At 44.6% G+C, this 24,280-nt stretch overlaps 1 protein-coding gene across 19 annotated transcripts in view; it reads right to left on the minus strand.

Moving 5' to 3' along the window:
• Positions 1–24,280, minus strand: part of SYTL3 (synaptotagmin like 3) — a 119,800-nt gene that overhangs the window by 77,958 nt on the left and 17,562 nt on the right. For 11 of the 19 annotated variants that reach the window (XR_002521689.2, XM_021937701.2, XM_017958179.3 and 8 more), the window contains 3 exons: positions 22,455–23,074; positions 20,174–20,392; positions 6,967–7,031 (listed from right to left, as the gene is read on the minus strand). Coding sequence is in view for 18 of the 19 variants with exons in the window: in XM_021937701.2 (XP_021793393.2) it covers positions 6,967–7,031; positions 20,174–20,392; positions 22,455–22,564 (394 nt within the window). In the remaining variant the exon portion in view is untranslated. The remainder of the gene's footprint in view (positions 1–6,966; positions 7,032–20,173; positions 20,393–22,454; positions 23,075–24,280) is intronic. The other 8 variants (XM_031667333.1, XM_031667332.1, XM_031667331.1 and 5 more) reach the window with 2 other exon arrangements.

Consider the following 24,280-nt stretch of genomic DNA (forward strand, 5'->3'; position numbering starts at 1 on the left):
AACCCAGGCTGTGGAGGAGTGAGCCAAGATTGTGCCATGGTACTCCAGCCTGGGTGACAGAGAGACTGTCTCAAGGGGGGGAAAAAAAAAGTTAAGTAAAAATTAGAAGAAAATTAATGTGGATATTTAACCCATCATAGGATAACGAAAAAGTCTTGACACATAAAAGCAAAAGAAGAAATTATACAGAAAAAGGAGATTTGCCTACAAGCAAACAAAAAACTTCTCTGTGTTAAAAGCATACGTACCAGGAAGATACATATGCAACTAACATGACTGAAAAGGACTAATCGCCTTCACATACCAAGAACATCTACAGAAGGTTGAAAAGTGGAAGATATTAGATGAATTCAAATCAAAACGATGAGAAAACCATTTTGCATGACCAGTGTTGTTTTGCCAAACTGACAAAGTTGTTTGTTGGTTTGCTTGTTGGTTTATTTTTAAGGATAATTCCACACCCTTTCCAAAGGAGGCAACATTCCTAACCTTCATCTTGTTCTCTTTCTAGAAATATTCAGAGGTGTGCCAAAGAGATATCTACAAGGATGTTCTTTGCATTATTCTCATTTTAATAACATTATAAACTTTCGAAAATGCCACAGAAAACTGGAAATCCCCTAACTAGCCCACAATAGTTATTTGGTTAAACAAATAATGACACATTCCTATGATGGGGTGAGATGCACTCATCAGAAATCATATAGCCAACGATATTTACAGATACTGAAAATGTTCCTTGTAAATTATTACATGAAGAAACATTAGGATAAAACTGTACATACAATTTGATTTCAATTATGTAAATATATTAGCTTGACTCATGTGAAATTGCCTCTACTCAATACCTTTTTGCCTAAAAATACCAATTTCTTATGGTTCAACCTAAATACTTTAAAAAAGTCTATGTAGATGTGTGTATACACACACATATATTCACACATACAGATATGCACCCACGAGCATAGATACACTCACAAAAGAACAGAAATGGTATATACTAAAATGTCAATGATTGTTCTCTGGGTGAAGCTGCTGTATTTTTTCACATTGCTCTTTATAATTTTCTTCATTTTCTAGGTTTTAATCTTTTAATTTTTTCAGAGACAGGGTCTCACTATGTTGCCCAGGCTGGTCTCGAACTCCCGGGCTCAAGCGATCCTTCTGCCTTGGCCTCCCAAAGTGCTGGGATTACAGGCATGAGCCACTGCGCCTGGCGTCTAGTTTTTTACATGAATGTAATTTGAAATCATGCTTCAAAGGTCGGAACATAATGGGGGCAGAGTGTGGGAAGAAGGAAATTTGTGTGCCCTGCCAGTGTGTTGTAAATAATGACACAGTCCCAGAGGGTAATTTGGCAAAATATCAAAAGCCTTTCAAGTATTCATACACTTGACCAACCATTCTTCTAAGAATTTATCCCCCCAAAATAAACAGACATGTCAAGATACCTGTACAAGATGTTCATCACATAGTTATCTGTAACATGAAAAAATCAAATACAGTGATAGACCCACAGACTTTCAGGAACAGGTTAAATAAACTATGGTGCACATATTTGGTGTATTTTATGGAGTCATCAATACATTTTTGAAGAAGTCTTAATAACACAGGAAAATGTTTATGCCAAGTTGAATTATAAAAGCAAGATAAAACTACATAGAGTCTGATAACAATACATTTAATTGGATAAGTCTATCTGTGCACACACATGCATAGGCTCACCTAGAAAGAAGGATGTGAGTTTGCACGTGTATACACATGCATGTAATTTACAGTACTTTGGGATTGTGGTAGTATTTCCATTGCGTCTAAATACTATTCTGTGTTTCCCAAATGTTTGCAATGTTTGCATTACTTCTGTAATCAGAAAGTAAGTAACTTCCTTTCAAAGAGAAAAGGAAGCTCTCTCTCTTCACAGAATAAAAGATGGAACGAGGGGAAAGCAGATGGGGTCACTGGGAACCAGTCAGGAGCTGCTACGTTGGAAATGAGAATGAAGGGCAGAGGAAGATTCGAGACTCGGGAGGCAGAAATGTCAGGATTTGCTGACTGATCAGATGTAGCGGCAGAATGAGGAACAAAGGAGTCAAGTATGATTCTCAGCTCTGTGGATTTGGAGACAGAGTGAGAGGTGCCGCCATTCTCCCAAGATAAGGAACACAGGATTTGGTAGCCTTCTCCAAGATGGTCCCAGTGATTCTTGCCTCCTGATATTCAGACCCTTTGTCCCCTCTGACTAGGGCTGACCTGTGGTACCCATAGGACATAGCAGAAAAGACAGGGTGTGGCTTCTGAAGCTAGGCCATAAAAGATATTGTGGGGCTCTGCTTTTCTCTCTCGTGGATCACTTGCCCTGGGGGAAGCCAGCCGCCATGTCATGAGGACACTCAAGCAGCCCTGTGGAGACATCCCCATGGTGAGGAACCAAGTCCTCCTCCCAACACCGGCAGTCACTGGCCAGGTATGAGGGTAAGCCCCAAGAGTGCAGATCCCCCAGACCCAGGCAAGCCTTCCACCGAAGACAGAAACTGTAAAAGAATGTTACTTGCTTTGTGTCACTAGGTTTGAGGGGAATTTGCTATACAGCAGTAGATAACCAGTGCATGGAAAGAGGCACAGACTGCAGCTGTCTGTACACTTTTGTGGTTTAAACCACCATCTAGTTTTTCTAACTTCCACTCAGGATATAGAGGGCTGGAAAGAGTATTGCCCACATCATGACAACAAAAACACTAGAGAACATGCAAAACCACACTTTTTCTGGAACACATAAGAGAACTGAGGTTGCAGCTGCCTCCCTATTACGGTCCAATGGGGACTTCCAGAGGGAGACCAGGGCCAGGAGGAGGGAGAAGGGGCTCCTGCCTTCCTTCTGACCTGTGTCTGGCCAGCATCGGCTCAGCAGGGTCAGAGGGTGTCGGCCTCCTGCAGCTGCTAGCTCTGTTCTCTCACTATTCCCTTTTTGCCTCCAATTCCTGTCTAACCAATCCCTAAAGTAAATTCTTATTCAAATAACCAGACAGTTTCTATTTTCCTGAGTGGATCTTAACTGCTACAGCACACAAATCCAATTCAACTCCTCAACGACTGCACCTGGTTCTCTTTTAGGGGCACAAATAGGAGCGTGGTGGAATTCCTGCCTGTCCACCTAAACCTCTGTGACCTGATCCTTGGTTACCGTTCCTGACTCGCCCGGGGCAAACTCCACCCAACCTGGTCTGGCTCATAGCGCTACTTGTGTGCTCCCAACCTGGCATCTTCCCCCATAGTTCCATGCCTCTCACCCCAACTGTACTGAAACAGGACAATAGGAAGATGAGGCACCTTGGCATGTGAGGAAGCGTTGAAAAGAAGGAGGGAAAGTTGGGGTTTTTCTGGTGTTTATTTTATACATTGGTAGAAATGACATCAGCAAAAAAGAATGATTTATGCTTAGGTTGATTTTCCTAACCCTGGTTTGTTTGTCCTCACTGATGTTTTTATTCTTATATAAAGTTACAAGGCAAAAAGAAAACCTGAGACACCAGTCTCACCTCTTTCCTAATTCCCTTTTTATCTTAAGTCACCGTGACAACATCTCCCATTCACTCAGGAGAGACGAAGTGCTGAAAAGATGACAAGATGGTAACGTGTGTGCACAAACACACACACACACATTCATGCACACATGAAAACTTACCTGAAATAATGATGCTAGAACTTCCAACGACGCAGAAAACGTTTTCAGTGAAGGAGATGTCTGCACTGAGTTGGCATCGAGAAATGACAGAAACTTCACCTCCTACAGTACTACTGTTTATAAGCTAGGAATTGATGTGGAAAAGGGTAGACTCTACCTTCTGAAGAAGGCTCCAGACAATCAGCAAAAAGATTCTTTTTTTTTTTTTTTTTTTTTTTTGAGATGGAGTTTCACTGTTGTCCAGGCTGGAATGTAATGGCGCCATCTTGGCTCACCACAACCCTGCCTCCCAGGTTTAAGTAATTCTCCTGCCTCAGCCTCCCAGGTAGCTGGGATTACAGGCAGGTGCCACCATGCCTAGCTAATTTTGTATTTTTAGTAGAGACAGGGTTTCTCCATATTGGTCAGGCTGATCTCAAACTCCCAACCTCAGGTGATCTGCCCACCTCAGCCTCCCAAAGTGCTAGGATTACAGGTGTGAGCCACTGCACCTGGTCAAAAAAGTATTTTAAAGAAACACAAAAGTGGCCAGGTGAAGTGGCTCATGCCTGTAATCCCAGCACTTTGGGAGGCCCAGGTGGGCGGATCACTTGAAGTCAGGAGTTCAAGACCAGTCAACAAGGTGAAACTCCATCTCTACTAAAAATACAAAAATTAGCCAGACATGGTGGTGTGTGCCTATAATCCCAGCTACTCAGGAGGCTAAGGCAGGAGAATCCCTTGAACCCAGGAGGGGAAGGTTGCAGTGAACCAAGATCGTGCCACTGCACTCCAGCCTGGACGACAGAACGAGATTCTGTCTCAAAAAAAAAAAAAAAAAAAAAGAAAGAAAGAAACATAAAAGCAACAAAAACAGAGAAAAGTCCTGTGCTGCAGCTACTTTGCCAAGGCCACACATTCCACATGGGATGATGGCACCCCTAAGGGGACAAAGATTAGTAGCAAATCTTAGCTATTTCAACAGTCTGTGACTCTCCAAAAGGCCTCAGTACATAGATACATGATATCTGATATCAAAATGTTATGGTAGCAATTTTGAAAAAGTGTCTAAAAAGGCTGTGTGGGGTAGGGGAGAGGGTGGCGGTAAGAAGGCGTTGAGAAACACTGGCTTAGAGGAAACAGACATCTCTGCTTCATTCCATTGCCTGACATGACCCTTAGTATTATTTTTTTCCTCTAGGTTTCTAATAAACTTGGCAGAAGCAGCATTTTTTTTCTTAAGAAGAGCCAGGAATCATAAGCCATGGGACAATTTAGTACCAACCAAATCTATACCTGGGCAAACCCACCCTTTATAAAAGCTGAATATCAACCCAAATGAACGGCTTCCTTTACTGCCAACACATTTTTGGGTGAGGTTCTACCTGCAAATTGCCACTTTCTCTAGAAAAGAGCCACCACTGCCCTCTAAGTCAGGCTGTGGGTCTAGGTCCCCATCACCACATCAGAGGAGGGGTGCTGCCCACGTTCTTGATACAGTCAGATGTGGTTCCCACAGCACCTGCCTGCACTCCACTGTGACGGTGCCTGTGTGCACCTTTGTCCCGATGCCCCATCACAGCACAAATCGTCCTCTCCACAGGTCCAGGTCCTAGCTACCAATTACACCGGCACACCTTACATTGCAAATACTTTTGAAAAAGAAAAGAAACTTTTAATCTAAGAAACACAAGCCCCCTTTAAAGTATCAGGCCTAGAGAGACACTGAAATGAGACTGCAATCATGTCCCCCAGCTTGGGCTAACTAATCATTTCAAAGCCACTTGCTCTATGGACTCTAGATTGAATGTCACCACCAATAGCCATAAATTATCCTAACAATGCCACACACTGGACACCATCACCCACACCCTGTAGCTCAGCAATAGATAGCCAGTCATGAATCAATGGTATTTCTGTAAACCCACGAGAATTCCTGAAAACTGACTTTTGTAATCGCCCCTCTCCTGATTCACCGTTCTCTCCTTTGTTCTCCAGAGCCCTTGGAAGTGTTTCCTGGGCTGCAGACCTCAGCCTTGGCCCAAATAAACTCTCCACCTATATTAGTTTTGCCTCAGTTTCCTTCTTTAGGTCAACATCTCATTATAAGACATTCATAGTACACAGACGAAATGCACGCTTCCACCCATATCATCACAACATGCGCTCACTCCACAACCATCAACCTCTGCTTGGTTCAAATGCTATTCACTCACTGTGGTCTTCACTGATTCAATCATCTTACTCAAGTATTATAAACAAGGTATTGTGCTTTGCTGCAACACAGGCTAACAAGATTTTAAAATCACAGTTACTGCTTGTAGAGAGAAACAGAAGTGCACAAGCAATGCTACAGTATAAGGAACTTTGCAACAATTACATAAGAGAATTACAAACCCGGCACTGATGGTGTTTCAGAGGAGGGGACATCACACCCAGAAGCAGGAAGCCAGGGAAACCTCGTGGTGCACGAGCCTTAAAGAATGGGATCCCAGCACTTTGGGAGGCCGAGACGGGCGGATCACAAGGTCAGGAGATCAAGACCATCCTGGCTAACCCGGTGAAACCCCGTCTCTACTAAAAAATACAAAAAACTAGCCGGGCAAAGTGGCGGGCGCCTGTAGTCCCAGCTACTCGGGAGGCTGAGGCAGGAGAATGGCGTGAACCCGGGAGGCGGAGCTTGCAGTGAGCTGAGATCCGGCCACTGCACTCCAGCCTGGGTGACAGAGCAAGACCCCGTCTCAAAAAACAAAACAAAACAAAACAAAACAAAAAGAATGGGGCCAACCTGGCTGGGCGCAGTGGCTTATGTCTGTAATCCCAGCACCCTGGGAGGCTGAGGCGGGCGGATCATGAGGTCAGGAGTTCGAGACCATCCTGGCCAACATGGTGAAACCCCGTCTCTTAAAAATAGAAAAATTAGCTGGCCATGGTGGCGCATGCCTGTAATCCCAGGTACTCAGGAGGCTGAGGCAGGAGAATCGCTTGAACCTAGGAGGCGGAGGTTGCAGTGAGCTGAGGAGATTGTGCCACTGCACTGCAGCCTGGCGACAGACCGAGACTTCATCTCAAAAAAAAAAAGAATAGGGCCAACCTCAGAGGTGGAAATGGGCGGAGGGAAGAGTAGCAAGCAGAGGGAATGAGCGGCGTGAATTACAGTGAGAGCATCAGCAAATGGAACGGCAAGACGTAGGGGCCAGTAGACTAAACCCATCGTGTTGCTTATATTCTAAAGTCTTAACGTCAAATATTTTAAAACTAGGAATAGATCATTTTACTCTAACAAAAAAGTAAAGAGCATTTACCTCCAGTTGGAAATTTCTTGGCTCGTTCCTCATAGAACCATTCTCCAGTTTTTATTTTGACATTCCTGAAAAAATGAGCAGAAAGGAAGCTTCAGAAAGAGAAGATATGAATAGTGCTATATTAACCCCTTTTAAGGGTTACATACGGTCACAGAATATTAGTCTTGCGATGGACCTCAGCAATCAATTTCCTGGCTTAAACCCCTAACTTTACAGATTCCCCATAGAGGCGAAGTAATTTCAGTATCAGCAGCAAAGCCACGCAACTCCCACCCTCATGTGTTTTATCTTGCATGTCATATGTACGTTCAGTTTATAATATGTGAATACATTAAGCATATTAACATATACTTGTGCCTGGCACAAATCCAGTACTTAATGTTTTGTGAACAAATACACAAAGAGAAACAAAATTATTGTCATCAAAATGACCAATGTATCGGCCAGGCACGGTGGCTCACGCCTGTAATCCCAGTTCTTTGGGAGGCTGAGGTGGGTGGATCACTTAAGGTCGGGAAGTTGAGACCAGTCTAGCCAACATGGCAAAACCCTGTCTCTACTAAAAATACAAAATTAACTGGGCATGGTGGCACATGCCTGTAATCCCAGCTACTCGGGAGGCTGAGGCAGGAGAATTTCGCTTGAACCTGGGAGGCAGAGGTTGCGGTGAGCCGAGATCGCACCATTGTACTCCAGCCTGGGCAACAGAGCAAGCCTCCATCTTAACAACAACAACAACACAAATGACCAATGTATCATGTCAATGGTGGGAAGCTCTGGCATGAATGATGGGCTACAGGAAAACTCGATGCTATGCATTGGCCTTTGAGGGACATCAGCTGTAGGTTAAACTAAGGTTAGTTTGTATTTACAACATGCACCAAGAGCCCACAGAGCAGGGTCACGTGAGAAGATTCTTGGGAGGACCTGAAGTATGGAATATGGGATCAATGTGTGTTGATGAAGATTTGGGGACTTAAATCTGAGTGGACCACTTGGTTTTTTTTGTTTGTTTTTTCGTTTTTTTCTGGTCGCCCAGGCTGGTGTGCAGTGGTGCAATCTCAAGTCACTGCAACCTCCACCTTGTGGGTTCAAGTGATTCTCCTGCCTCAGCCTCCAGAGTAGCTGGGACCCACCACCACACCCGGTTAATTTTTGTATTTTTAGTAGAGATGGGTTTTTGCCATGTTGGCCAAGCTGGTCTCGAACTCCTGACCTCAGGTGATCCGCCTGAGCAGACCACCTGTGAATCAGGGGAAAGGAGCCCTGCTTGGCCCGCTGGTCTGACAGCAGCTCCCTATGGCAGGACTTTAACTCTACCATCTTAGTCACACAGAAGGCACTCGAGATGCTAACTGCTCAAAACTGACGTCCTAACATGGGTTTTCCTCTTGGTTTTCTGGGGAATCCATACTCAACCTCAATCTATCTCAGAAAGGCAGAATTGTTAATATCCTTTTAGGATATAAAAAGGCAAACATGTAAATATTATAAGATATTCACATTCTTAAAATAATGTGCCACAAAACTGGCCAATTCCTTTGTTATGTGAATTTAAGAAAAAAATTAAAACTTCAACTCATGACTAATTCTCTTCTATAAATCACAGTACTGACTGAAATAAATTCTCCATTAGGTTCTTTTAGGCTATATATGAACTCAAGTGGATTTTTTAAAAAATTAATGCTTGCTAATGTAAGGAAAATCACAAATATATGTCAATATACACATTTTTCAAAATATCCTTTCTCTATGAAGTGCTAGTAATTGTCAGAAGACATCAACCAACTTTCTCTCCATCTGGTTAGACACTACTATTTTCTGATTAGTACATAAATGATTACTACCAATACTTAGTGACTAGAACAAGGAAAATATAGAGAGAGCATTTAAGAATTTCATAATAGAATTTTTTTTTGAGACAGGGTCTGGCTCTGTTGTTGAGGCTAGAGTGCAGCGGCGCGATCTCGGCTCATTGCAATCTCCGCCTCCCGGGCTCAAGCAATCCTCCCACCTCAGCCTCCTGAGTAGCTGAGACTAAAGGCAACACGCTACCGCCCCTGGATGATTTTTGTGTTTTTTTTTGTAGAGACAGGGTTTTGCTATGTTGCCCAGGCTGGTCTCAAATTCCTGAGCTCAAGTGATCCACCTGCCTTGGCCTCCCAAAGTGCTGGGATTACAGGCACGGGCCACCGTGTCTGGCCTATAACAGAATTTTTATAATCATCACTACCATTCAGAACCAAAAATATATAAAATGTACAACTGAGATACGTCTCTAGAGAGACAGGGAAAAGTTTACATCCATAGTCAGAAACTCAACTATCTAATCCCCTAAATCAACACAAAACACCTTAAGGCAATCTCTGCTTCTAGGCAGAAATTTTCCCCTGGAGCAGAAAATTCCCCCTTGTGGGAAGCAGAACATCAAAAAATCAGGGCAAGTCTAGAGGGAGCCGTGGGTGGTAAATTCCCATGCCTTTGAAGGACCTCTCCATATTCAATTTCTGAAGATGCCTCTTCAGTCCTGGCGAACAGCTCAAGGTCTAACCCTTAGAGGAGGGGACAGGAAAGCAAATCCAAAGGGCAGGAATTACAAGGTCCCCACCTGATAAATGCACCTTACTTGCAGAATTGCTTTTCTGTTAAGTGACCCATTTCAGGTCATCTACTCTCTCACATGCTCCAGCCCGTTACCATTGGGCCCAAAATATCCATATCTGAGACGCTATAGTCGACTGAGCTGATCAGACAGGGGGACAACGTCGGTAAGTAAACATACACACAGACACACAATCGCAGAAAATGAAAAATAGCTGAGGAGAAGGAAGAGCGAAAGGTGAAAGCACCTAAGTGAATGAACATTGCAAATCACTGAAAGGACTCCAGCCCTGGTTTCAGAACCTACACAAGAAGCAGATAAATTAAAATCCTAGTCACCCAGCGTGAATCATCTAATATAACCATCTAATCTCATTTAATCCCAACTGATTACTTGCACAGTTTAAGCAGGAGCTAATTTGGCATACAGAGATTTGGACACAAACTCGAGGATCTCTTGGGCCTATCTGTGATTAAAGAATAGAAGGATAAAAATACCACAGTATTTTTTATCCCTAAACCATATGACAACCAGCACTTTTTGCATTTGAGGCTGTTTCCTTTGAATACTAGGTTTGGCCCAGGTCTCCATTACCCTTGCTTGCAAAATCAGCGGCTTCCAAAGCAATTATTCCACAATATCTGTTGTAAGGACTCACTGTCTACACTAATCCCAAGATTTTTGTTTGTTTGCTTTTTGCTTTGAGACAGGGTCTCATTCTATGGCTCAGGCTGGAGTACAGTGGCGTAATCTCAGCTCACTGCAGCCTCAACCTCCTAGGTTCAAGTGATCCTCCCTCCTCAACCTCCCAAGTAGCTGGGATTACAGGCATGCGCCACCACGCCTGGCTAAGTTTTGTGTTTTTTGTAGAGACAGGGTTTCACTATGTTGGCCAGACTGGTCTTGAACTCCTGGCCTCAAGTGACCTGCCTGCCTTGGCCTCCCAAAGTGCTGAGATTACAGGTGTGAGGCACCACGCCCGGCCTAATCCCAAGTTTACAAAGGAGGACCACTCATTGTCCTCAGAGTCTATGATCGAGGTGGTAGATCCTGCAGTCTCTGTCCATGTTAGGGGCCAACACAGGGTAGTGCGATTCATTAGTAACCAAAGAAAGTATCTAGCACTTCTTCCCAGATGTTTAACTCCGAATGAGGTTATGAAAGTTTCTTGAAAGATTTAATGAGTTCAGCAATACATTTGTGCCCTTAAACTTTTCAGAATCATGACTTACTTCTTTAAAATTTTTTCAATCAGCCCATAAATATATCTCAAAAGGCGAAAGCCTAGGGTGGCGGGGAGAGCCGAAGCTCTAGAATCAGGACACCTGACCCATGACGGACCTTCACATGAACTACATGGGGATCACTAGAATTATAAACGCCAAGCACTGGATGCCTAGATGGCTCTTAGGAAACTTCTGGGGGTTTCAGCATCCATTTTCACAGCCTTGAATTCTGCTAATGCTGTCATTTCATTATCAAAGCAGACATAACTGTTGAAAAACACTTTGCAAATTCTACACACAAATGTTCAATAATAAGATGAATGGAAGACCCCACCAGAAAATATTTTGACCTCATTACTAACAAGCAGTTAGCCAAACACACATGTTGTAATGCATTTTGCATCTAAATTGTTTGCATCTGCAGCTGGCTAAGCTGCTGCATCTATGCTCTATGTTCCAAGAAAAGTCAGCATGATGTCCCTAGAGTTGCTTAATGTATTTTCACCATTCAACTGACAAGAGGTAGAAAATTGGTCTGCATAGCCAGGATTCTTCAAATCCCTAAAGAAGCATATGTCCTGTGCAGAGCTGCTCTCCAACCAGTACCCTAGTGGCAAGGAAGTCTCCAGACAGCCCTTCAGACACATGAGCTACAAAAACTTCAAATCAAGAAGTCGCATCGGTGGGACATGTCTAGAATCTCAGCACTTTTGGAGGCCGAGGCAAGAGGACTGCTTGAATGTAGGAGTTCCAGACCAGCCCAGGCAACATCCCTACCAAAAATACAAAAATTCGCCAGACATGGTGGTGCAAGCCAGTAGTCCCAGCTCCTCAGGAGGCTGAAGTGGGAGGATTGCTTGAGCCCAGGAGGCGGAGGTTACAGTGGGCCGAGATTGCACCACTGCACTCCAGCCTGGGCAACAGTGCGAGACAGTATCTCAAATACAATTTTAAAAATAATAATAATAAAAGCAGCAGCAGCAGAAGCCACATATTGTAAAACTGAGATCAACCTAATTTTTTCATGATAGTTTGTCCAATTGCACATTAATTCCCAGCTAAATTCGTCCTATGCATGTGTACAGTTGGATTTTTATTTATTTTTTATTTCAAATAGTCTTTTTTTTTTTTTTGAGATGGAGTTTCATTCTTGTCACCCAAGCTGGAGTGCAATGGCACGATCTCGGCTCACTGCAACCTCTGCCTCCAGGGTTCAAGCAATTCTCCTGCCTCAACCTCCCTATTAGCTGAAATTATAGGCACCTGCCACCACAACCAAGTTTTGTGTTTTTAGTAGAGATTGGGTTTCGCCATGTCAGCCAGGCTGGTCTCGAACTCCTGACCTCAGGTGATCCACCCGCCTCGGCCTCCCAAAGTGCTGGGATTATAAGCGTGAGCCACTGTGACCAGCCCTTCTTCAACTAGTCTGGCATCTAAAATGGTTCACAGTTACAAAGCAAAACACTCGTTTTTTCCACCAGCTCAACTGATCTGATTTCGACATCCTTACAGGAAAAAAAGACCGATCATTGTGATTGAATCCTAGGTAACTATCAAAGGAGTCAGAGAATCAAGATGAAGATAAAGAAAGGGTTTTTATCAAGCTGCTACCAACAGTTCTTACAAAACACGAATAACTCTCCCTTGCTTAACCTCAGAGAGAAGGCAAGTGTCCCCCTCTGTCACACCCAGTGCTATATTCACAGCTACAAGCTCCAGCCAGTTACATGGCAGCCCCAGTGAATGAATGAATATCCTCCCTTCTGCAGGGGGGCATCCTTAGAATTAAAGGGACAAGGTGGGATCCAAAATAGGTGTAGCCCTGTAGCAGTGTGCACTGAAATTGAGTGGGTATCACACCCTTTAACTGTGTTGGGCAGGGCCACACACTGAGGGACCAAGCAGAAACTCTACATGAGGGAAGGGGGCTGGGAGGGGAGACAACAGGGAGGGGTGGGCATTGTGCTTTACCACAGGATACACGCCCATTTTAAAGCACTAAAATGATCAATATTAAACACTGCACAGGTCAAAACAAACAAGGCCTGTGCCCTATCATCTGTCGTCTGTTGATGTCAATTTTGTGACTCCTGGTCTGTTACATCAGATAACCAGTCAATGAAAGTAAGAAAAATTATATTGCAGCTAAAGAGAGCTGTACTTGTTTAAGGCCTTGACGATAAAAATGGTTAGATGCTGTGCACCGACCTGTCCTCTCCCTGTAGACCTAAGAAGCGGGATCCACCATGACAGAGGGGTGACGAGAAGGCCGAAAGCAGGAGCACACGCTCTCTGTGGGCAACCCCTCAACCTGGCTTTCTAAAGAGACAACAAAGAACTTCGGATAAAATGCCACAGGCAGGCCAGGCGCAGTGGCTCAAGCCTGTAATCCCAGCACTTTGGGAGGCCGAGACGGGTGGATCACGAGGTCAGGAGATGGAGACCATCCTGGCTAACCCGGTGAAACCCTGTCTCTACTAAGAAATACAAAAAACTAGCTGGGCGAGGTGGCAGGCGCCTGTAGTCCCAGCTACTCGGAGGCTGAGGCAGGAGAATGGCCTAAACCCGGGAGGTGGAGCTTGCAGTGAGCTGAGTTCCAGCCACTGCACTCCAGCCCGGGCGACAGAGCGAGACTCCGTCTCAAAAAAAAAAATGCCACAGGCAGTGTACATGGAATCCAGAAGACCAGGGCAGCAGCCTCTGCAACCGTGCATCTCCATGGAACCAGAGGGAACTTCCAGAAAGCAATCAGCCTCCAAAAACATCCAAGACCCACCCCTGAGGAAAAGAAACAGCAAGATAGAAAGAAGAGCCCGGATGAAGAGACAGCAGGACTACAATAAGGGAATATTTCATAAACTAACCAAGCCAAAGCAGAATGAACTCTGTTTTATCAGCAGAAAAGAGCAGAACTGGCAGGCTGGAAAGTTGAATCTGTAAGGCTGACTTGGCAGAGACACTTGCCAGAACGTGAAAGAGAAAGAAAAATACATTAAATGTTGAGGGAGATTATCATTACTATTATTATTATTATTATTATTATTATTTTGAGACATTGTCTCACTCTGTTGCCCAGGCTGGAGTGCAGTGGTACGATCTCGGCTCACTGCAACCTCCACCTCCCAGGTTCCAGCGATTCTCCTGCCTCAGCCTCCCTAGTAGCTGGGATTACAGGCATGTACCACCATGTCCAACTCATTTTTGTATTTTCAGTAGAGACAGGGTTTCACCATGTTGGTCAAGCTGGATTTGAATTTCTGACCTCAAGTGATCCACCCACCTCGGCCTACCAAAGTGCTGGGATAACAGGCGTGAGCCACCACATCCAGCCTGAGGGAGAAGATTATTAATACAAAGAGAAAAGGAAGGCAACTTATGCCTTCAAAGCCATTCCTGGCTGGGCACAGCGGCTCACACCTGTAATTCCAGCACTTTGGGAGGCCGAGGCGGGTGGATCATGAGGTCAGGAGATTAGGACCATCCTGGCTAACATGGTGAAACTCCGTCTCTACTAAAAATACAAAAAATTAGCCCGGCATGGTGGCGGGTGCCTGCAGTCCCAGCCTGGGCAATAGAGCAAGACTCGGTCGCAAAAGAAAAAAAAACAAAAAAAGTACTCCATAAATTTCTACTTTTTTTTTTTTTTTTTTTTTTGAGATTGAATCTGTCACCCAGGCTGGAGTGCAGGGTCATGATCTTGGCTCACTGCAACCTCTGCCTCCCGGGTTCAAGCGATTCTTGTGCCTCAGCCTCCCAAGTAACTGGGATTGCTGGCGCTCGCTACTGTGCCCGGCCTAATTTTTGTATTTTTAGTAGAGACGGGGTTTCACCATGTTGGCCAGGCTGGTCCCAACTCCCAACCGCAAGTGATCCACCCGCCTCGGCCTCCCAAAGTGCTGGGATAACAGGCATGAGCCTCCGTACCTGGCCAGCAATGTTAAAAGTAGGATTTAGCAGGAAAAAAAGAAATAAGGTTTTGAAACAAGAAACAGTCAGTAGACAAATGTCATCTTAACCTTGACACCCGGCTAAAATCTTTCCTTGCCAACTCTCCTGTACCACACTTGGCATTCAATTTCTTTTCAGTCTTTTATAGAGTTAGACCTTTTACTCACTTGAAGAATAGACATATTTTCAAGAGTGAGGGTGATTTATCCCATTCTCATACACTAGTTATTTGCCTTTGTGAATAGAAAACGATGACTCAATATTTTATCAAAACATGGGATTATAAAAATACTGGGAGTACCAGTCTGAAATTTAAAAGATTACATTTTCTAAACTCTGGGAAGTTTACTTTAGGCAGAAACATAATTAGAATAGAACTTCCTTTGAAATGTCACTTGATTTTCAATAAAAATTATTTCATGCAATGCAGAAAATACAATGCATCATCCTGTAACAATATCTTTTTTTTGGGGGGGGGGGGGGCAGAGTCTCGTGCTGTTGCCCAGGCTGGAGTTCAGTGGCCGGATCTCAGCTCACTGCAAGTTCCGCCTCCCGGGTTTATGCCATGCTCCTGCCTCAAGCCTCGCGAGTAGCTGGGACTACAGATGCCCGCCACCTCGCCCAGCTAGTTTTTTTGTTTTGTATTTTTTAGTAGAGACGGGGTTTCACCTTGTTAGCCAGGATGGTCTCAATCTCCTGACCTCGTGATCCACCCGTCTCGACCTCCCAAAGAACAATATCTTTACATCTAAGTCCTGATCTGAAATGCCAAATGACAACAACAACAACAAAACCTTTTTAAGTTGTTTTGGAGACGAAGTCTCGCTATGTTGGCCAGGCTGGCCTCAAACTCCTGGGCTTATGTGATCCTCCCGTTTGGGCATCCCATGAGTAACTGGGACCACAGGCATGCACACCACATCCATGACCTTGTGGATGACCCCATCCAGCTCACCTCCCTTTTAATACATTTCAAGGTCTTATTTTAACCACTACTGCTCCGCAGCAATAATTCAAGACCCAACCTGAGAACTAAGAACACAATAATCAAATGCCAAGGTCTGGATCAATTTTTCAACCGAACACACTTAAGCTGCTCTTTGTTGGCATCAGTTGTGGTACAAGAGACAAATTTGAGCAATCCAGAAAGGTAGCCTGAAATCACCAGTATCACCTGCTGCAACTTGAAACCTTCTGTTCTAATGATGGTATATAAGCTCTGCTGCACCTTTATTATTGTTAAAATATTTGCAACTTACAGAATTCTCTGCACAAACCGATTTAGTTGTAAAGCACCTGACTGGCGGCAAAATGTTGCTAACGAAACAGGCAGTGTGTCCACAGATATCTGAAACTGAAGAATCATCAAATTGTTGTGGTCACAGCAATTACAAAGCATGAAAAGAAGATCACAATTTGAAGGAAACAAGTCTGAACAAGAGTAATTCCTCAGCAGTCTTAGGGGAGAAGAGCAGGTTTCTATTACACATGGAATTTGTTACCGCATAGTATATTAGTTTCAACAGAAAAAAATTAATGCAAACATAAATCATCAAGCTTAACCTTATTTTTTAAACGAAGCTAAAACAAACATATACAAAGCATAGTGTCCTCCTTGATATTTCAACTTAATTGTTACCATCTGCCCTTTCACTGCAGAAATTGTCAACACATTTCACGGGAAGAAACATCGGTGGATAACAAGGATGTTTCTGCTTTTAACTTCTTTGTTTCTCCTACCAAGTCACCCTTTTCTGATTGGCCCCTGCTGAGGACAACATGCCGCCCCTTCACTACTGAAAGCAATTTTCCTTTGTTTTTCCAGGTCCTTTCCAATGTGCCTTTGATTACTGGGCTCTTTCTGTTCCTTCTTTGGTTCTCTGATGCCCCGTGATCCAGTTCAGCATGCCCAGCGACCTGTCTGGCCAGTCCTCAGAATCACTTTTCACCTTTCTCTTTTATCCCCTGTAACCGAGGTCCATCCTCCCCTTTTCCTGTCTCTCCCATTCTCCATCACCATTGCCACCAGCCTCCTCCCTCGGTGCCTCTCATTCACTGCAACAACTCTCAGGTACTTTCCGCCCTCCTGATGTTGCCCTGCAGAACACGCAGACTTTCGGCATGGTGTTTGCTTGGCAAAGAGCACACACTCAGACTCCAGTTCCTACTGCTTCGGAGGCAAGCTCTTGTGAGTGGCTTTTAAGACTGCCAACCAGGCGCAGTGGCTCACGTCTATAATCCCAGCCCTTTGGGAGGCCAAGGCAGGTGGATCACCTGAGGTCAGGAGTTCGAGACCAGCCTGCCCAACATGGTGAAACCCCATCTCTACTAAACATACAAAAATTAGCCGGGCGTGGTGGCAGACACCTGCAATCCCAGCTACTCGGGAGGCTGAAGCAGGAGAATCGCTTGAGCCCGGAGGCAGAGGTTGCAGTGAGCCGAGATCACACCATTGCACTCCAGCCTGGGTGACAGAGTGAAACTCCGTCTCAAAAAAAAAAAAAAAAAAAAAAAAAGACTCTGCCCTCCCAGGACAAGGCTCCCAGCAGGCAGGAGAGGACTGAAGATTCAGAGGGAGGCCTGGGGTCCCGGGGGACCTGAGTTGCCATCTTCACTCTGTTCTTATTGATATGACCATGGACAAACCATCTTGTGTCTCTAATCCTCCACTTTCTCAACTGTAAAATGAGGATGAAAGTAGTAGCTACCCCATACAATTGTTTTAATCTTTTAATAAAACATTAAAAGAATATTCCATCTGTGACAATATTTAGAAGGGGTTTTCAAATCTCAGGGTCTCTGATGACTCCCATTCACATCAGCCTCGCAATCCTCCCTTCTCCAAAGTTCTGTGATGTCCTTGTGCACCATCTCCCCCAGCAGAGGACTCACCCCTCTAGTGTTTTCACAGAGCTCAGGGCCAGTTCATTCTTGCTTTGAACAACGGGAGTCTAAGCCAAGTCGGTTCTTCATTGTTTTCAAAATGGGGAGTGCAAAAACACCAATTCCATGTTAAAACTGGTCTTAAAACCCCTAACACAAAGTTATTACCATAAACGTAGATTCAGTCTGTTACTAATGGAAATTAGTAACATGAATGTTCTGGAAGTCGTCTTGAGCCACTCAGCCTGCCTCATCTGTCCCTCTCTGAGCCCCCAGGGACCTTGGCAGCTTGGCACTCAGTAGTTCTCCAAGAGAAACCTTTCCCTGAAGACAGAAACTGTATCTGAAATGTCCCCTGGAACCTCTCTACACAAGGTGAGGGCCAGCACCTGCCACAGGCCTCTTGTTCTGCAGCAACCCCTGAGTTGTTGGTTGGTTTTGGTCTTTGGTACCCTAGCACTTCCTCTTTCTTGATTTTAAAAAACGATTTTCCTCACCCTGCTCCCGCCACGGATCTACGTTTTCTTGAGGAATGAGCCTGAAACGAAGGAAGAAGCAGGGGAGACACTGATTGGAGTCAAAAACCTTTTCTAGGTCCCCATATGTGCGACAGTTATGAATGTCAAGATTCTAAAGTTTTATACAGTCTCATCTTTGTTTTGGTCCTACAAGGAGGAGGACAGCCCGGACTGGGTAAAGTTGGAGAGAGGACAGAGGCTCTCTCCCCTCCCGACTTCTCCTGTTAATGCACTCATAGTAATGCAATGACCTGAGGTATTTTGAAAACCACCCTCTTCAAAATAAGGAAGCTGGGGTTTTAGAAGTCGTATTTCATGTAGTTAGAGGGTAAAGTTACAGTGCCGGGGACACAGTGCTCGCTAGGGCAGAGATTTCAACACTGTCAGCTTCCTGGGAGATTGCCGCAGACCTTGTCCTCTTGTTTTGATTTTTTGTTTACAGTTGATTGTTAGAAGAAGACAACACGCTGAGAAATGTAACACCCTGTCCAGCAATGTTTATCATTAGACTTCAAATACATATGGTTGATTGAAATGGGGAAGAAGATCCTGAGGCCATCTTCACTCTAGAGATGATTTGGAATTGCCCCCTATGCTGCCAGGGCAGCTCGCAGTAATTATGTTTTGCTCTCAGGCAAGGAAAAGCCTGAAGGACAATGGCTTCAGCAAACCAAAGGAACATGAGAAGAGAAGGCTAATTCTGCCACCGTCCGTGTGACTTGGCACGCTGTGAGCGAAATGGACGGGATGCAGTTCGAAAGCAAAGAAATCGGGCTGAACCACTTCACCCCTCTGGCCAGATGACTCAAATACAGTAAGTCTTGCTAAGGGACAGGACACTTAAGTAGATGAACGCCAGGGCGTGCGTTAAACACAACCTTCCCGATTTAGTGGGGAGAAACCCCAGCCACGATGCCCACACTGTATAAGTGCCTCCCACAGTCTTTGTCCCTGGAGCTCTCACAAATCTGTGACAATATTTAGAAGTGGTTTTCAAATCTCCGGGTCTCTGATGACTCCCATTCACACCAGCCTAGCATTCCTCCCTTCTCCAAAGTTCTGTGATGTCCTTGTGCACCGTCTCCCCCAGCAGACGGACTCACCCCTCTAGTGTTTTCACGGAGCTCATGGCCAGTTCATTCTTGCTCTGAACAACGGGAGTCTAAGCCAAGTCAGTTCTTTATCGTTTTCAGAATGGGGAGTGCAAAAACACCAATTCCATGTTAAAACTGGTCTTAAAACCCCTAACACAAATTTATTACTATAAACGTAGAATCAGTCTGTTACTAATGGAAAGCATGTCCATTTCTTTACCTGAGTATCAAAGACAGGTCAGCTTGCCTCCTTCAAAAAGGTGGTATTTAAAGCCTCAAAGGATTACTCCAATGTTCCCTACATTATAATTTACTCCACTGGTACTGAAGGAGATAAATTAAGTGCTAAGAAAATGACAGCACTTAGTGAAGAGATCCAAATGAATCTGAACTCCTGGGTTAGCCCATCTTTAGACTTAACAAACTTTTGTTGTTTAAACAGGTTCTCACTCTGTTGCCCAGGTTGGAGTACAGTGGTACGATCACAGCTCACTGCAGCCTCGACCTCCCAGGTTCAAGTGATCCTCTCATCTCAGCCTCCCAAGTAGCTGGGACTACAGGCATGCACCACCACACTTGGCTAATTCTTGTATTTTTTGTAGAGACAGAGTCTCACTACGTTGCCCAGGCTGGACTCAAACTCCTGGGCTCCAGCAATCCACCCACCTCGGCCTCCCAAAGTGTTAGGATTAACCTCATGAACCACCGCGCTTGGCCCAAACTTCTGTAAACAAAAAAAAAATGTTGCTATATGATAAAATTTATTTTTGGATGAAGATAACTTCTAAGGTTAGAAAGGTAGCTCCCTATCAGGCACTCGGTACACATTCACTGGCTGAAGGTGAGGAGTGAGCGCTCTCTTTAGGGGCGGTTTGTAAAGAGGCCTCCTCCCAGACCTGAGTCAGTGGGAGGGATCCAACCACCGGCATTGCTCACCTGTCCTCGAAGCACACCGTGCACTTCCAGGCATGGGTCCCCCTCAGGAACACTCGGCAATGGGCGCACACGCGGTGGCTGCAGCCCCGGCACACGGCGCCCCGGTGCAGCAGGAGCCCCAGCACCCTCTGGCAGCGCGCACAGCACTTCTCTTTGTACTCCTGGTCCGTGCTCTTCGCTCCTTTCCACCGGAGATGCTGCAGGTGCGTTTTCAGTTTCCTGCAGCCCACAAAGTTAAAGAAGATACTATTGGATGGAACACCCAACCCCAGGCTACAGGGCAAGAGCCCAGAGGGTATCCCCCATGGCAAGGGAAGGGGCTTTGGCATTTGACATCCCTGGGCTCCCACATGGCTGTGCGAACTGGGCTCCCACTCAATGTCTCAGAGTCGAGGCTCAAGGGTTTCCTCAACCGTGAAACAGGCGAGGTAAGGTACGACCTTACCTCTACTCCCAGGGTTGCTGTGGACTAAATGGCAAAGTATAAATAACATGCCTGGTGCAGAGAAGCTCCCCGCTAGATCCATCCCTTCCTCCCCAAAGGCTGTTAAGATAGTAAGCAAGAATAGTGAAACGAGAGGAAAAGACACCGAAAACAGCATCCATTCCAATCTGCAAGGCATGGAACGATCCAGAAATACACAGCATACATCCCTGCTATTGGTATAAGTTACCCAATAAAATCAACTGATGCTATGCTTTTGCTACGTTTTTGTTGTTGTTGTTGTTGTTGTTGTTGTTTTAATGAGTGGTCAGCTCACTCCCCTAGACAAATAGCCATAGTGCAAAGAGACATTGTATTGGACAAAAAGGCGTCATTTACCAGCATACTCTTTTATGAATGTCTGTGATACCTACTTGTAGAAGAGATGAGCCAATCCCAAGAAACAAGATGACATCAGAAATGCACTTTAAAATGCAACTTTCAGGATCTACCCTAGAATTAGTACCCTTTGAGATACAACTTCGTTACCACTATGTCTATGTCACCTTGTTAATATTCAAAATGATGTCTCTAAATCACTGAAAGATCTTTCATCATCAAATAAAATTTCACTTTTCTCACTGTATTGTAGTTTTTTATTTTCTTTTTCTTTCTTTTTTTTTTTTTGAGACAGAAATCTCGCTCTGTCACCCAGGCTGGAGTGCAGTGACGCGATCTCGACTCACTGCAAGCTCCACCTCCCGTGTTCAAGGGATTCTCCTGTCTCAGCCTCCCGAGTACCTGGGATTACAGGCACCTGCCACCATGCCCAGCTAATTTTTGCATTTTTAGGAGAGACAGGGTTTCACTATGTTGGCCAGGCTGGTCTCGAATTCTTGACCTCAGGTGATCTGCCTGCCTCAGCCTCCCAAAGTGCTGGGATGACAGGTGTGAGCCACCGTGCCCAGCCTGTATTATAGTTTTTAGCGGAAGAAAGTTTACAAGTACACTTAGAGAGCTCTGAAGTAACAGAGAGGATGAAGCAAGAATACTATACCAGAAAATTCCCCTCACTCCTCAAGCATTTGGTTGTCCAAAGTTTTGTTTTCTAATGTGTTCTGCCATTAGAAACCAAACCCTCACTTCCTCCGTAGACGCTGATAAAAAGCGCCAACCTGTTTAAAGATGGATCTTGACAGCTAAGGCTGAACACGGCTCTGATAGAGTTCAGCACACTTTTCTAAATGTTAACCCATATCAAACGGCCCAGGCAGCTTAGAGACAGACAGGGAAGAAGTTCCCTGTTGGCAAACCGGTCAGGAAACAGGCTAAGCAGGTTCATATTTTATGCTCTCCCCCCTTTCCTCAAAGCCAGCTGGGAAGCAAAAGCAAGCAAAGAAAAAAGACAGTGCTGGATTCCATCAGATTTGCTGCTTCTGAACTGCTTTCTTTGCTTTTCTTTACACCTTCAGGCACCGTCAAAAATGAGGTAGGAAAACCCTTAACCCGAGGTCTTTCCCTAAATAAGTGGTAAACTAGAAGCCTGAAAATGTCCCTTGAATGATTCCCACCAAGTCGGCAAACAGATAAGCAGATGGCAAACAGCAAACTCACCGCCCAAACGCACTGTTTTAAATGAATAACAAGAGCGGCCTCCCTTGTCCCAGGCATCCTCTACGTTGAGCTACATAAGGAGGATCATCTCCACCAACAGCCCTTTGTTAGGACCCTTCTCAGTCATGAAGCCCAGCAGCAGGTGGGTAGCGATTTGGAAGCAAGCAGCATCAGAGACGGAGTGGCAGGCCCCAAGCAGAGAAAGCTAAAACCCCAAGTGACCCCACGGGAAGGACAGCTTACCGTATCCTCTCCTCCTCTGCGTTTTGAATCTCCTGGTCTCGGTACAGGACCTGGAGAATGGCCTCGCGTTCTAACTCCTTGAGAGCATTCAGATCTACTTCTTGGGCCATTTCTTCTTCCTTTTCGTTGACCCAGGTTGGAAGAGCTTCACTCCATGGACCAAGCGCTCACACCCTGCAGATGAGCAGCGGAGGCCAGCTGCAGCTAGCCTTGTTTAAAGAGCTCCCTCTCCTATTTCACTGGCGACTGTTTTGCTTGAGGCTCTTTTTTCCTTTTTAACTGTGTCATACTCCTTAGAAGAAGAAAGCCTCAAGAGGTTGTGCGTTTGTCGGAGTTACAGCTCGCAGAGCCTTGTGCCACCCGGGGGTGTCTTCACCGGGTTCTGCTGCAGCCGCTGACATCCATCTAAGACAAAAGCGTATCTTTTTTCTGAGATTTCACCAGATAAATCATCCACAGCTGCAAGCAGATAATTTCTGCAAAGCAGAAGTAATCTTCAAGCCAAGGAAATTTACAAATAGCAATGAAAAGAGTATCAGTGACTCATAGAAGCTAACATTCCACTTAAGATGTTTCCAGGTCAGCAGGAACCATCATTAAAAGCCCAACTCCTTCAATACCTGTAGACAAGAATACAAAAAATGGCAACATTTTTCGTGGCTTAAGTATCTCTGCAGCATTACTTCCAAAAAGACAAAATATTCTACACAAACCCTTGCATTTTTTGCTCGTGGTGATAATGTAAACTTTTAAATTTCTTAAATAACCCTTCTCATATTTCTAAAAGCCTCAAACTTCCAAACTTGAATTTTCCTAATATGAATTCCATAACTTCAGTGGCCAGAGGACATAAAAGTCTGTGTTTAATGTACAGTATCCTGATTGAAGACACATTGGAAAAACGACATTCCCAACTGTTGGCTCTTATTTTTACAATTAACTTCAACACTCAGAAATGTTTTAATCAATGAAGGAGGTATGAAGTGGCATCACCACAAGCTCAGTCTATCAATTATTTACCGTCTTGAATAAGTTTCATGAGCTGCCTTATGCATTTGCTCTTGTTTTTGTTTAATGACAGTTGAAAGGTTCTGCATACATCCTTTTATCCAGAGAATGCAGAAGATCAAATTAATATACTTCCTATAGTACCATTTTTGTTATTAAATCTGTATGAATCCCTGAGTGATAAGACATCCTTTCAATGCTTTAAAAGCTAAACTTCCTTTGCTGGGCTTCAAAAGAAATCCACATTATATTAATTTATGATCCATGGTAAATTAGTGAATGAGAGGCTAATAGAGCTCTAAGGTATCATTTCCTTTAAGCAAAGGTTCTTTTTTTTTTTTTTTTTTTTTTTTGAGACGGAGTCTCGCTCTGTCGCCCAGGCTGGAGTGCAGTGGCGCGATCTCGGCTCACTGCAAGCTCCGCCTCCCGGGTTCACGCCATTCTCCTGCCTCAGCCTCCTGAGTAGCTGGGACTACAGGCGCCCGCCACCGTGCCCGGCTAATTTTTGTATTTTTAGTAGAGACGAGGTTTCACCATGTTGGTCAGGCTGGTCTCGAACTCCTGAACTCGGGCCCTCGACCTCCCAAAGTGTTGGGATTATAAGCACGAGCCACCATGCCCAGCCTGTTCAAGGTTCTTGACTTGACTGACTGGTCATTTATACCCTATTCTACTTCTAACAAAAATATGATGCAGCTTACAATAAAAGCATATAGAAGACAGCTAAAATAAGAGAGACAGTAGCAGCAAATGAAAAAGGACTGATAATTCTACTAAGAACAGGAAGAAAACAGTGATCACTTGAGCCTTAAATGTAT

This window comes from Papio anubis, chromosome 6 (genome assembly GCF_008728515.1).
Source record: "Papio anubis isolate 15944 chromosome 6, Panubis1.0, whole genome shotgun sequence".
NCBI lineage: Eukaryota > Metazoa > Chordata > Mammalia > Primates > Cercopithecidae > Papio > Papio anubis.